The sequence below is a fragment of the Lynx rufus genome, unplaced genomic scaffold (genome assembly GCF_022079265.1).
Source record: "Lynx rufus isolate CCGP_SWC_20201006 ecotype Redwood Valley unplaced genomic scaffold, mLynRuf1.p SCAF_58, whole genome shotgun sequence".
In the NCBI taxonomy this organism is placed as follows: domain Eukaryota; kingdom Metazoa; phylum Chordata; class Mammalia; order Carnivora; family Felidae; genus Lynx; species Lynx rufus.
Genome location: NW_025814876.1, coordinates 133,818 through 146,400, shown reverse-complemented (window position 1 = coordinate 146,400; position 12,583 = coordinate 133,818). Strand labels below are relative to the sequence as shown.

General features: G+C 68.9%; 2 protein-coding genes across 2 annotated transcripts; both read right to left on the bottom strand.

The window, feature by feature from the left end:
- Window positions 1–848: 848 nt before the first annotated feature.
- On the bottom strand, window positions 849–1,500 carry INS (insulin). Its single transcript, XM_047101131.1, has 2 exons — window positions 1,314–1,500; window positions 849–1,054 (listed from the first exon to the last, which is right to left on the bottom strand). Exons 1-2 carry the CDS (start codon window positions 1,498–1,500, stop codon window positions 909–911), a joined length of 333 nt encoding a protein of 110 aa, XP_046957087.1. The 3' UTR covers window positions 849–908.
- Window positions 1,501–4,155: 2,655 nt separating this feature from the next.
- Window positions 4,156–11,290, bottom strand: TH (tyrosine hydroxylase). The gene is made up of 13 exons (XM_047101178.1): window positions 11,201–11,290; window positions 9,697–9,909; window positions 8,475–8,649; window positions 8,173–8,261; window positions 7,702–7,769; window positions 7,354–7,404; window positions 6,802–6,947; window positions 6,586–6,721; window positions 6,376–6,445; window positions 5,715–5,771; window positions 5,378–5,473; window positions 5,120–5,253; window positions 4,156–4,315 (listed from the first exon to the last, which is right to left on the bottom strand). The coding sequence occupies exons 1-13, from the start codon at window positions 11,288–11,290 to the stop codon at window positions 4,156–4,158; spliced, it is 1,485 nt and encodes a 494-aa protein (XP_046957134.1).
- Between the last annotated feature and the right edge of the window lie 1,293 nt (window positions 11,291–12,583).

The window sequence follows — 12,583 nt, the reverse complement described above, 5'->3', positions numbered from 1 at the left end:
GAGGAGGAGGGGTGTGAACCCCTGAAGACCCGACCCCCAAGTGACCTCATCCTTAGGCCCGATGGCACTGCCGGGACTGAGCGCCGGGTCTGGGGCTGCTGAGCAGGAGGAGAGGGCCACAGGGTGGCAGGGAGACCGGCCCTGACCCTGGCCCTGTGGGCTGCGGTCTCGGGGGGCCACAGCCGGGAGGCCGCTGCGCGCTAAGTCTGAGGGCCCTGCCCAGTGCCCGCGGGGTCTGAGTCCATCCGTCAGCTCAAGGGGTGCCGTGTGGCTTCTCCTGATTCCTCCAGGGCTTCCTCTGGCTCGGTCTGCGCTGGGGCTGAGGCTGCCCTGGTCCGGCCCAGAGCCGGGTGGTGGAGGGGCCCTGAGAAAGGCCAGCCCCGGACAGCCTCTTGTGCCCTTCTCTGTCCCCTGCCCCTGCAGGACCCCCTCCCCCACCCACCTTTCCAAGGGCTTCCATCAGAAAAAACACTAAACGTAAAGCCCGCGCGGCTCGGTGGGGAGAAGCGGCTGGAATGTTCTCATTCTCTTTCCTTGGAAAGCTCTCTGGGGGCCCTGAGAGCTCAAGGCTTTTGAATGAAGGGACTCAGCTCCCAGCTGGCCCCCAGGGCCCCCCAAACCCTTCTCTGTCTTGTCTTGAAGCAGCCAGGGATGGGGGCGGGGGGGGGGAGGGTGCCCAGGGCAGCGGGGGGCGGGCAGACAGGAGCCTGCCCGTGCCCGGTGGGCGTGGGGAAAGCGCGGAGGGACCCGCGTAGACAGAGGAGGAGGGGGGTCTCTGCGGGCCCCCCCCCCGCCCCGGCCCCCGGCCAACACCTCAGCCCCCGTGCCACACAGACCACGCGAGCGGGGCTCGTTTAAGGGTTTATTGGACGGGTTGGGGCGCAGGGGCGGCGGGCTCCGGGCGCCCTCTAGTTGCAGTAATGCTCCAGCTGGTACAGCGAGCAGACGCTGGCACAGCATTGCTCCACGATGCCCCGCTTCTGCAGGGGCGCCTCCAGGGCCGAGGGCTGCAGGCCGCCGGCGCCAGGCGCCTCCCCCAGCTCCGCGTCCTTCCCTGCGGGACAGCAAGGCGGACGGCCGCTCAGGGACAGACTGAGCCGTGGGGCGCCCACCCCGCCGCAGGCTCCCGGGCCGCAGGGCAGGGCCAGGGCAGGAGCCCACACGGGGGCCCTTGGTGCCCGACGATTGACGATGGCCTTTCGGGATGTGACCAGGGGAATATGTGGTTTTTCTTTTTTAAAACTCCGGCCCGATTCCCCCGGGGCGCCAGGCGGGAAGCCGGGTGGGGGTTAGCAGGGGCAGCGGGGGCTCACCCTGAAGGTCCTCCGCCTCCCGGCGGGCCTTGGGCGTGTAGAAGAAGCCGCGCTCCCCGCACACCAGGTACAGAGCCTCCACCAGGTGGGAGCCGCACAGGTGCTGGTTGACGAAGGCTCGGGTCGGGGCAGGGGTCCAGAGGGACAGCAACGCCAGCAGGGGCAGGAGGCGCGTCCACAGGGCCATGGCGGGGGACAGTGACCTGGGGGACGGGCAGGGTTGAGGCCGGCGAGGGGCACGCGCCACACCCAGGACCCCCGCCCTGCGCTCGCCCCCCAGGTGCTCTGTGTTGGGAGCCCTCGTCCTCCCGCCGGCTCGAGAGCCCGGGCCCGGGGCCCCGACACCCTGGACTCAGGTGACGGGAAGCCCGTGGGGACAGACCTGCTTGCCGTCCGTGTCAGGGTGCAGGTGGTCCCGGGGGGGGGGGGCTGCTGGCTGCTGGGCCCCGCTGGCTTTATAGCTCCCGACCCCACCGCCTGGCCCATCGGGGCCCCCCGGTGACAGTGGCAGATGGCCTGGGGCTGAGGCTGCAATTTCTGGACCATTTCCCCGGTGCTGGGTCCGCGGGAACAGCTCCTCGGTCGTCAGCACCTCGCAGGCCACGGGGTCATTAGAGTCTTAACGAGGGGCCCCCGATGGCTGCTCACAGCTGGGGGCCAACGTCTCCCCAGGAGCAGAGCCCCACCCGGGCCTCGCCTGAGCCACATTTTCCACATTAGTCCAGGGGAGCGGGGGCCCCGGGGAGGGGGATTCTGCCTGGACCCTGGGCCCGTGCCACAGTTTCCAGTCTTCCTCCTGGGCCCCTTGGGTGGTGCATGGCGGAATATCCCCTCCCTGCTCACGGCCCTACCCCTACCTCAGCATAGAAGCCTCGCTGAGACGACCCGCCCCCCAGCACCCTGGGGTGCCGCAGGGAGAGCTGAGCTTGGGGACCAGCCACCGTGTGGACTCTGGGGCTAGGCCTCTGTGTGGGGGCCCACATGACCCACCCACGTGTCCTCTGGAGGCCCACCCCTGTTTCCGGAGCCCCTGCCCGTCTCCCCCATGCTGACCCTTTTCAGACCAGCAGCCCCGCTGGCCGCCACACGGTTTGGGTCCCTTGGTGCTCCCCAGCCCCCCCGGACAGGACTAGGAGGGAGGCCGGGACCCTCTCCCCTCCCCCTGCCACCTGCCACCCTCTCTGGGCACCCCAGAGTCTGTGGGCCCTTTCCAGCTGAGAAAGGAGCTCAGCCTGCCTCCTCCTCTTGCCTCAGACCAAAGGGACAGGAGGGGTGGGGATGTCCCGCACCCACCCGCACCCCCAGCGTGGACCCCACTCTCCAGCCTGGGGAATACCGAGACCCCCTGCCCAGGACGTCCTGCTGTGCACCCCTGGAGCAGCCGCGGGACCACGAGGGGGCTGGCCACCTGCCCCGAGCTCAGCGCCGCTCCCCATGCGGGACTCTGCAGGCTGCTTGCCCGCCCTCACGGGCACCTTCCCCACCGCCGCTTCCGCCCGGGCCATGCCGAGGCGGTGCCCGCTGTGACCCCCAAGGCCGCCACACAGCAGGGAAGGTCTGGGGGGGGGTCTCTTGAGAGGACCATGCAGGACAGGGGGCTGGGTGGAGCTAGACCCAGGTGAGAGGGCACAGCCCAGGGGCCGGTAGGGCTGGAGGGGGCGGGGGCTAGACCTCAGCCCTTCCCCAGGGCTCACGGCCGTCAGAAATGGCCCCACTGGGGTAAGGGAGACCTGGGCACAGACAAGGTGCTTAAGCCACAGACGAGGGACGGACAGACCCCCACGGAGGGCTTGGGGCAGAGGGCTTTGCCTCGAGGCCTTTGACAGATGAGTAGGAGTTTGCCAGGCCTGCCGTCCTGAGAGCTCAAAGCCAGGGAGGGCCCTGGAGGTGTGTGGTGGTGAGTGGCCGCCAGGAGTGAGTAGGGCCTGGGGAGACTGGCTGGTGTCTCCCCGGAAGCCCCCAGGCCGCTCTCTCCAAGGACCAGGGGTAGGGGTGGGAGGGGTCACCCTGGGCTGGGCCACCCGTGGGGAATGCTGGGGGTCCGAGCCGGAAGGTCATGTCCAGACCCCTCGAGTGAGCGGAGGGGCAACTTGCAGAGCTCGGAATCCAGCCCCAGGCGCGTTGCCGGGGACGCAGGCCCAGAGAGGTCATCTGGGAAGCAGCTCAGCTGAGCACTCCGTCAACATACATTCTGGGGACAATTCCCAGGCCCTGCTCTGTGGGGGTGGGGCCCCTGTCCTCCTCCTAGGGGGGACACGAAGCTTGTGGCGAAGGCCCGGCCTGCAGGCCTGCCTCGGACAGCGCACCCCCCCACCGACTGCACAGCTGTGAGCCCTGCCCCCACCCCAGGGACCGCCCCCCCCGGCCCCACCCCCACGCTGCCACAGTGCTGAGATGAGGGGTGGGGGGGGGGAGGCTCAGCACAGGCTGGTCCTCTGGGGTGAGCCGGGCATCCAGGCACAGAGGGGTCTCCTGCCTGGCCTGGGCTGCCTGGCGAGGTCTTGGAGGAGGCGGAGTACAGAGGTGAAACCCTAGAGCAAGGCCAGGAGCAGGGTGTGAGGTCCCCAGCACACTGTCACGCCCCGGAGCCCAGCACTCAGACGTGGAGGCCGGGGAGGTGCTCAGAGGGGTTCTCTCCTTTATTGAGATCGGGAGCGGGCAGCGCGCAGCGTCACGGGCGGGACAAGGACGCCCGCAGGCCGAGCGGGGAAGCAGTGGGGCGGGGGTCAGCGGGGTGCCCTCCAGCAGGACGGTCTCCAGCGGGCTCTGGGGCTGCCCGGGGACCCAGCCCCTCGCTTGGGCAGGGGCCGGGGGAGGCGGGGGAAGGGTCTCTCCCGCTGTACTAGCCGATGGCGCTCAGTGCATGGGTGAGGGTGTGCAGCTCGTCCTGGACGCCCTGCAGGGAGCGCCGGATGGCATGGGGACTGTCCAGCACGTCGATGGCCAGCGTGTACGGGTCAAACTTCACGGAGAAGGGGCGCTGGATGCGGGAAGCATAGTTCCTAGGGAGGGCAGTGGGTATGGACCCTGGGTCACCTGGCGGGGACTCAGGGGACCCTGGGGAGACGGGAGGAGCAGGGGCAGAGTCTGCGGCCTCCAGGAGACGGCCTCCTTCATCCCCGCAGGGCGAGAGCTGTCTGCACCCCCCAAAACTCTCCGTGTGACCAACTGCTCGGACAAGATGGGGGACCGAGCCCTACTGCAGGGGGAGGGACAGGCCTGTTCCAGGCAGATCTCTGCCGGACCCCCATGCCTCCCCACACCTCCTCCAGGCGGCCTTCCCCGGGCCGTGTGCTGTGCAGAGCCCCAGTTCTGTTGCTGGTCCTACGCTTGCTTCTGGGATCCAGCCCTCCCCCCACCTCCACTCTGAACACACCGCCCCTGGGCCTCAGTTTCCCCTGACTCGAAAATAAGACCCTCTCCAAGGATGAGCAGATGGGACGCATCTCAGGCTTTGCCCTCTTGCCCAGACGCCGGTGGTCACGTGCCCTCAGCCCCCCTCCCCGGAAGTGCCTGCTCCCTCCAGGCCCCCCAGGCTTTCCACACCAGCCCTCGGCCGCCCCTGCCCCTCTCCTCTGTCCCACCCCATGGCACCAGCTGCTTAGAGGCTGGGAAGGACCCCACACATCCTTCTTACAAAGGTCACACTCTGCCTCCCAACACGTGGCCTTGACCCGGCCACCAGCAGTTCTCCCCCTCCCTGGACTTTTTGGTTGGGGGTCCTACTGTGGGAAGGGTGTGCACAGTGGGTTCCCAGGCCCGGGCCTGCTGCAGGCTCGCCCTGTCTGGGGGCACCTGGGGGGCACCTGAGTTTGTCCTTGGCGTCGCTGAAACTCTCGGACACGAAGTAGACGGGCTGGTAAGTCTGGTCCTGGTAAGGCTGTACGGCTGCAGCATCTGGGTCGAAGGCCCGGATCTCGGGCTCCTCAGACAGGGAGTGCTGGGGGGAGGCCGCAGGGTCACGGGCCCCCCACCCTGGCCCGCCGCGTCCCCCTCCCCGGGGGGCCTCCCGAGGCCTGGAGGCCGTGTGGGTGGGGCAGGGTCCCCCGGTGGGGTGGCCTCACCAGGAGCTCCCCGTAGGAGGACAGCAGTCCAGCACCGTAGGCCTTCACCTCCCCATTCTGCTTGCACAGCCCGAACTCCACCGTGAACCAGTACAGCTGGCGGGACGGGCACAGCGTTGGCAGAGGTAGCCGCTGCCCACACCGCGGCCCACCTGCCCTCGGGCCTGGGGCACCCCCCCACCCAGGGCAGAGCCCGGCCAGACTCTGGCGAGGTCACAGCATAAAGGTGACACTCCCCGGACAGAAGTGGGGGCCCAGGCCCAGGTGGGGGGGCCCCGCCCTGAAGCCAGGCACCCTGGGGCCAGCCCCCCAAGGCCCTGCAGGGGAAGGCGCCCACCGTGGACAGCTTCTCAATCTCCTCGTCGGAAGCCCCCAAGGACGCGAGCCCGATGTCCTGTGGAGGAAAGGGGAGGCTGAGAGGGGAGAGGCTCGGCCCAACACTGCACGGCCGCCTGCGTGGGGCGAGGACACCCCAGGGGCCTCCTGGACGCCAGCTAGGACGCAAGGGCCCTCTGGGGATTCGGGGACCCTCCCAGGATCCGGGGAGCCTCCTGGGATGGGGCATCTTCCCAAGATGCAAAGGTCCTCCAGGTATACAGGGCCCCTCCCAAGATGGAGAGGACCCCGTAGGTATGCAGGTGTGGGGGGCCCTCCTGGGATGCAGGGACCCTCCCAGGATCAATCGAGGGCCCGAGACGTCTCTCCAGGAAGCAGCCAGCAGGTGGCAGCACAGGCCGTGGGAATCCGCCCGCCCGCTGCGCCAGGCCCGCCAACGCCTCCTCATTTTTATAAGCGGTTTGCCCAGAACAGGTCTAAGTGCAGCCAGTGCGGCTCACCCACCCCTCTCCTCCAGGACGATGCCTCTCCCTGAAGCCTCGTGGGCCCAAGCGGGCACCGTCCAGCCACAGAGGGACTCGGGCAGGGCGCTGAGGCTCAGGCAGCACGCCCCCCCAGCCCTCGGCCCGGCGGGGCCCCGGCCTGGGGCCTGGGGCACAAACCTGGGAGAACTGAGCGAAGGTGCGGTCGGCCAGCATGGGCACGTGCCCCAGCAGCTCGTGGCAGCAGTCCCTGTGGGGGTGGGGAGAGGGGCGGTGCTGGGGGGGGGGTCCAGGGGCCCGGCTGCCCGCCCCCGGCCCCCTCCCTCTCTGCCGGCCCCGCGTGGGGAGGCTGGGCGGCAGGGGCAGGGCCCGGTGCAGGTGCACACTCACGGCTCTGGGGAGTGCATGGGCGAGGAGGCGTGTCGGATGTACTGGGTGCACTGGAACACTCGGAAGGCCAGGCTGGCCAGGAAGTCCCGGGCGGACAGCAGGCCGGCCACGGGCCGCAGCTGGAACCCCGTCCGCTCTGCAAGGACCCCGGCCGGTCAGGGCGCCGGGCAGGGTGGGCGCCTCCCTCCTCCGCGCCTCTCCCCGCGGCCCGCGCACCCTTCAGGAAGCGGGACACGTCTTCCAGCTGAGGGATGCTGTCCTCCCGGTACCCGCTGAAACGCTCCAGCAGCTGGAAAGCCTCCAGGTATTCCCGGCAGGCGTGAGTGACGTAGAGGCCCTTGAGGGTGGTGTAGACCTCCTTCCTGCAGGCGGGGGTCTCAGGCGGGGGTCTCAGGCCTGGCTGTGGTGCCCCGCGTCCCCAGGCAGCCAGGCCTGCCCCCGACCTGGATGCCGGCCCCTCCCTCCTCACTGTGCTCTGCCTTCGGCAGGCTCCACGGTGGGGGCAGGGGAGGGGGTCCCCCCTGCAAGCCTCTCGCTGGACCCTGGAGACCCTGGCCACCGGGAGGGGCCTTTGCCCACGGCTGTGGGGGGCTCCAAGGGGCAGAGGCCGTGGGGACGGCCTGACCCACCACCAGCCTGTCCCTCTAGACCGACAATCAGGGCCTTGGGAAGTCCTTTCCCCACCTGGCCATCACACGTGGGGACTTGGGGGGGGTCTTCCCCGGCCCTCCTTGCCCCTCCACCCTGGGATGGGCACCGGGGTCTTACCAGGTGGCGATCTCCTCGGCCGTGTACTCCACACGGGGAATGGGGTCGCCACTGCAGAGGGGGGTGTGCAGTCAGCGGGGCCGCCTCGGGGGCGTGTGGGGAGGTCAGCGGGGCCCCCTCGCGAAGGGCGTGTGGAGAGCAGACGGGAGGGGCTTGGGGCTGGACGCCCAGCTGGCCGTGTGGCCTCAGCAAGCTGCCTGGTTTCCCCGACGTGACTTGGGGGCCCAGGCCAGTGACCACAGCGACAGTGTTGGTCAAAGACACAAAGACACCCCTCCCCCAGTGTGCCAGTGTGAGGCTGCAGGACAGGGTCTGGGTCCCCGGGGCTGAGGCCCCAGGGGTCCTTACTGCTTGTACTGGAAGGCTATCTCGGCAATCAGCTTCCTGCGCTGCCGGTACGCCTGGTCCGAGAAACCCTGCCCGCACAGTGGCCGCGCTCAGGAGGCCGCCCGCCGCCCCACCCCACCTGACCCCTCCCTCCCTGCCACCGCCCCCTCCCACCTGCTGCCCCGCCTCCCCCCACCCACTGCACCTTCTTGCCCAGCTGGGCCCCTCCCCACCAGTCACCCCTCTCCCCGCCCACCGACCACCCCCAGCTCGCTGGCCCCCTTCCCTGCTCACCACCCCTCCCTGCCCACCAGCCCCGCTATGGCCGAGGCACCGGGAGGTGCCTGGCGGCCGCTCTTAGCCAGGCCTCGGTGGTTTGGCCAGGAGCTGGGCAGCAGACAGATTCCCCATCCAGGGTCGGCCTGGGGCCCACACCCACCACCCTGGCCACGAGTACGGGGACACGGGAGGCCCCGGGAGGCGGCAGCTCACCGGGTGACCCAAGTCCAGGTCAGGGTCAAACTTGGTGACCAGGTGGTGGCACTTGTCCAGCTCGGAAACTTTCCTTGGGAACCAGAAGACTTCGAGGAGGACGGAAGGGACACAGGCCTGTGTGAGCGTCGGGCCTCCCCCGGGGCTTTCTCGGGGGTCCCAGAGGGGCAGGAGGCCCGAGCCAGCGGGGAGGGGGTCCCCCAGGCCGCACGAGCGATCACCTCAGGGGTCCCCTGCGGGAGCTTCTCTGCCCCCATCTCGAGGTCAGGGGTAGCCCTCAAGGGCAGTGGAAGCAGCCTTACCCTTGTTCTCCCTGGCGCCCCGCACGTCCTCAGCCACCCGGCGCACGGAGCTGAGCAGGGCGGGCAGGTCCGCGCTGGGCACCTCACAGCACACAAAGTATTCCAGGTGGGGGCCCCCTGCGCGCGGCCTCTGGGCCGGCCGGGTCTCCAGGTGCCGGATTTGGGCCTCAAACGTCTTAGGGAACAAGGGAGAGAGAGATGGAGAGAGAGACAGAGACGGGGAGAGACAGAGATATGGAGAGAGACCGAGAGAGAGACGGGGAGAGACAGACGCAGGAAGGGAGAGGAAGGCGGGGAGGGGAAGGAGGAACCGCCCCGGGCTCTGCCCGGAGGCCCCGCCTAGACCTTTGCCGCCAGTGATGCCCATGCTGTGCTCCACACTGGGGTCGGACCCGCGGCCTGGGCCGACCGAGCCTGTGGCTGGGGAATTGCATTTTGACCAGTGTGTGTAATGGGAGTCGTCACCGCGGCCCCTTAACCCAGTGTTGTGGGTGACGTGATGTGTCCCTCGGCCACACCCAAGCAGCCTGAGTCCCCAGCCGCTGGTCAGAAGGTCCCGCCATCCCTGGTGGTCTCATCTGGGCCCACTGGCCACCGGCCGCACCCAGGGACTGTGACCGGACCCACCCACTGTGACCGGACCAGGAGGCTCAGCCCCCCTCTCGGACTAAGCCCGCTGAGAGCCTGGGGGTCTGGCAGGAAGGCTTGCTCACCACCACCACCTCCCGTTGCCCGGCAACGAGGGCACACGGGTCTCGACGGGCCCTCGGGCCACACGGCGTCCAGGAGCTGGAACAGGCCAGCTGTAATATCATTTGGGCATTGCTGCCAAGGGCCAGCGTCCCGCCCGGCCTGCTGTGGTCACATCACCTGATGCAATCGGCCGTCACGTTAGCCAGAGCCCATCAGGGGCAGGCTATGAGGGGACCCTACTGTCCGGGCCGCCCTGCCAGGAGCCACACCCGCTCACCCCATGTGTGAGGGGGTGGGGGCGGGGCCGGGAGGGGCAGCGGGGCTTGGTGGCCTCAGCCCAAGGGCTCAGGCTCAGGGAGTTCCTGAGATCACGGGAGGTACCGTGAGGGCCACGGGGTCCCCGGAGCTCTGGGGGAGCAAAGCCCCCTCTCCCCCCTGCCCTCAGTGGCCTGGGCAGCCGGGGCTGGCCCCTGAAACAGCCAGGGCCGCACCAGCCACACTGGTCACACCAGTCACCTGCTGCCCTCACCTCGAACGCCTTCACGGCCCGGGACAGTGAGGCTTTGGCACCCCGCAGGGTGAAGATCAAGTTGAGCGTGGCCTTTCCGTCCTTCTCCTTGAACACTGCGGTCTCCAGGGGGTCCCCGGGCTCCGAGGAGGCGGCCCCCGCGGCCTCTGCCTTCTCTCGCTCCTTGCGAGCGTCCTCGATGAGGCTCTGCCGTCGCCCGATGAAGCGCGGGGACTACGGGCAGAGAGCGCGCCAGCTCCCCCTGCCCTCGGGCCACCCCCCTGCCCTCGGGCCACCCCCGGTCCCAGGCTCTGACCCGCTGGTGCCACAGCACAGGCTGTGCACTTGGGAGGGACCGGCAGGCCAGGCCTCGCCTATGTCCCCACCGGATGGTGGAGGGGGGGAGTGGGGGGCAGCCAGGAAGATGAGCGGCCACAGAGTGGCGGGAGGATGAGCCCACGGCACCCCCAGGCAGCCTTGCGTCTGTCCCCAGGCCCTAAAGGGATGAGGCGACAGGAGGTGTGACTCAGGACCCTGAGGTAGACAGCGGCCAGAGCGCTGGGGAGGGCGGGGAAGTGACGTCTGGCTCCTGGGAGGCCCCCCCAGGCCAGCCCCTCGGAACGACCTCTCCTTAGGGTCCCCTCAGCACAGGGACACGTGGCCAAAGTTAGCCCTTCGTCTGGACCCAGGTGCCCGGGGCTGCAGCCTGTCCCCAAGACCAGAGCCCCCAGGCCTGCGTGGGGGAGGAGCTGCAAGTCTGGGGCTCATCCCTTGCAGCTGAACTTCCAGGAAGGTTCTGGTACCATCGGGTCTTGGATGGTGGTGGTAAGGGTGCAGGAGAAGCCCCTTGAGAGTCCCCAGTTGACCTCGGGGGGATGGACAGAACTGGGGGGAGCTGGGGGGTGTCCCCGGGCCTCCCTGGGTGGGGAGGCCATCTCACTGAGAACCCGGGCAGGGGGCGGGGGGAGGGGGTGCAGTGGCCGCCTGCAAATCACGTTTCCAGAACCCAAAGCCCATTTTCCTTAAAGGTCGAAACACGAAAGCCTATTTGAAACATTGGGGGAGCTGACTGTTCCGAGACATCCCTGAAGGCTCCTCTTCCGGGCCGAGAGGGTCCTGGAGGTACTGGCCCGGTGAGAATCCCCAGTACAGACCTCTTGAACTCAGGGGGCCCTCGGGTGGTGGCTGACGCCTTGGGGACCGTCCTGGTGGTCAGGGGGCCCGGGGTTGCTGGCAGGGGAGGTGGGATTCAAGACAGGAGGTCACACGCGGGCACAGACGCGTGGCTGGGGGACAGGTGACATGGCAGATGGAAATCGCCCTGGAGCCCCGACCGCCCTGGGGCTCGGAACCGGGGTTCGTGCCTGTTGGCCCAGCACCTCCCCCACGAGCCACCGCCAGGGCCCGGGACGCGGTCACACGCGCACCACGTCCGGGGCCACGGCGTTGCGGGCACCCTGAGTCTGCGGCCCCTGCCGGCCTCCGGGGGACACCCCTGCGCTTCCGGCCCGTTCCGGCCTCTTACCATGATGGCTTCGGCCTGCTTGGCGTCCAGCTCGGAGACGGCCCTGCGGAAGCCCTTGGCCTGCGGCGAGGCGGCGTTGGGAGTGGGCATGGTGCGGGCGTCCGTCCGGGGCTCACCTCCACGGCCCTCCGCCAGGCGGCCTCTTATAGGCCGAGCTGACGTCAAGGCCCCTGTGGGCCCCCCACCTCCCACCTCCTCGCCTCCCCTCCTGCCGCCTGAGGGAGGCGGTGGGCGGGAGCCGAGTCGCGCAGGAGAAAGGGCTCTGTCCCATTAAATCTAATTGCGTCCCTGCCGCAGGCACCCGGCAGGGCAGCGGCCCGCGCTCTGAATCATCTCGGCTCCGGCGGGAGGGCTCTGCAGGGCTGGGGACAGCTGGGGCCCCCTTAGCTCCACACGCCCAGTGGGGGGACTGGCTGGTACACAGGGAGGTGCCATTCCGGGCCCCCCAAGAGCGCCCATGACACGAAACCCCGCACCTCGGTGGCAGGTGGCCCAGAAACCCCCAAGACGAGAAATCCGGACCTAAACCTCGGAAGGATGTCGGGAGGCAATCTGCTTTTCCCGAAGATTCTTCACCAAATTTCCCAACAGGGTCCCAGCAGGAGTCTCATCTGTCCCTTGTCCCAGGTCCCTGTGGCCGGATCCCCAGGCACCGGCAGTGATACCTGGAGTGTTCCAGAAAGGCCCATCCCTCCAGTGTCAGGACACTGGGAAGCCGGGTGAGGGAAGTCTGTATCGATTGCCCCGTGGTTTCTGTGGCCTGTCCCCCCCCCACCGGCCTGCAGCCCACCCTCTCACGGCCCACTGCTCCCTCCCCATCACAGGTGCCACCGTCCTGGAGACCAGGGGACAGGAGGGCACCTCTCTGCAGCTGCGGTCCGGCGTGAGTCCCACGACATCAACGTGCCGGGGACAGCGGCCTCCCTTGTGCCCTGGGTGTTGTGGGCTCAGCAGGGAGGGTCTAGACCACAGCCCACCTAGAAGGGCAGGGTGGAGGGAGAGGAGCCCCCCCCCCCCACCCCGGGAGGCCACTGCCCGGCCACTCCGTTCCAGAGACAGCGCACTGGAGGTGGGTGGTCCAGGCAGACTTACTTCCTAACTCCCCTCCTGACCTCTACAGTCCACCCCCCCGCTGGTCACCTCCGCCTCGGCCCAGGACCCACCCACTCTTCATCACTGTGGCCGGCCACCCCCTCTCCTCCAGGCCCATTCCCCGCACTGGTCTGACCTTGTCATTCTCTAGCTTCACAACCATCTGTGGCTCCCCACCACCCCCTGAAGGCAGCCTGAAGCCTCAGGTAGTGCGAAGAGAAATGCCTGCTCCCACCGCCCCCGCTGGTCTTCTCAGCCTGGGCCAGTCCCACTTCCTGCTCCAGGAGGGCG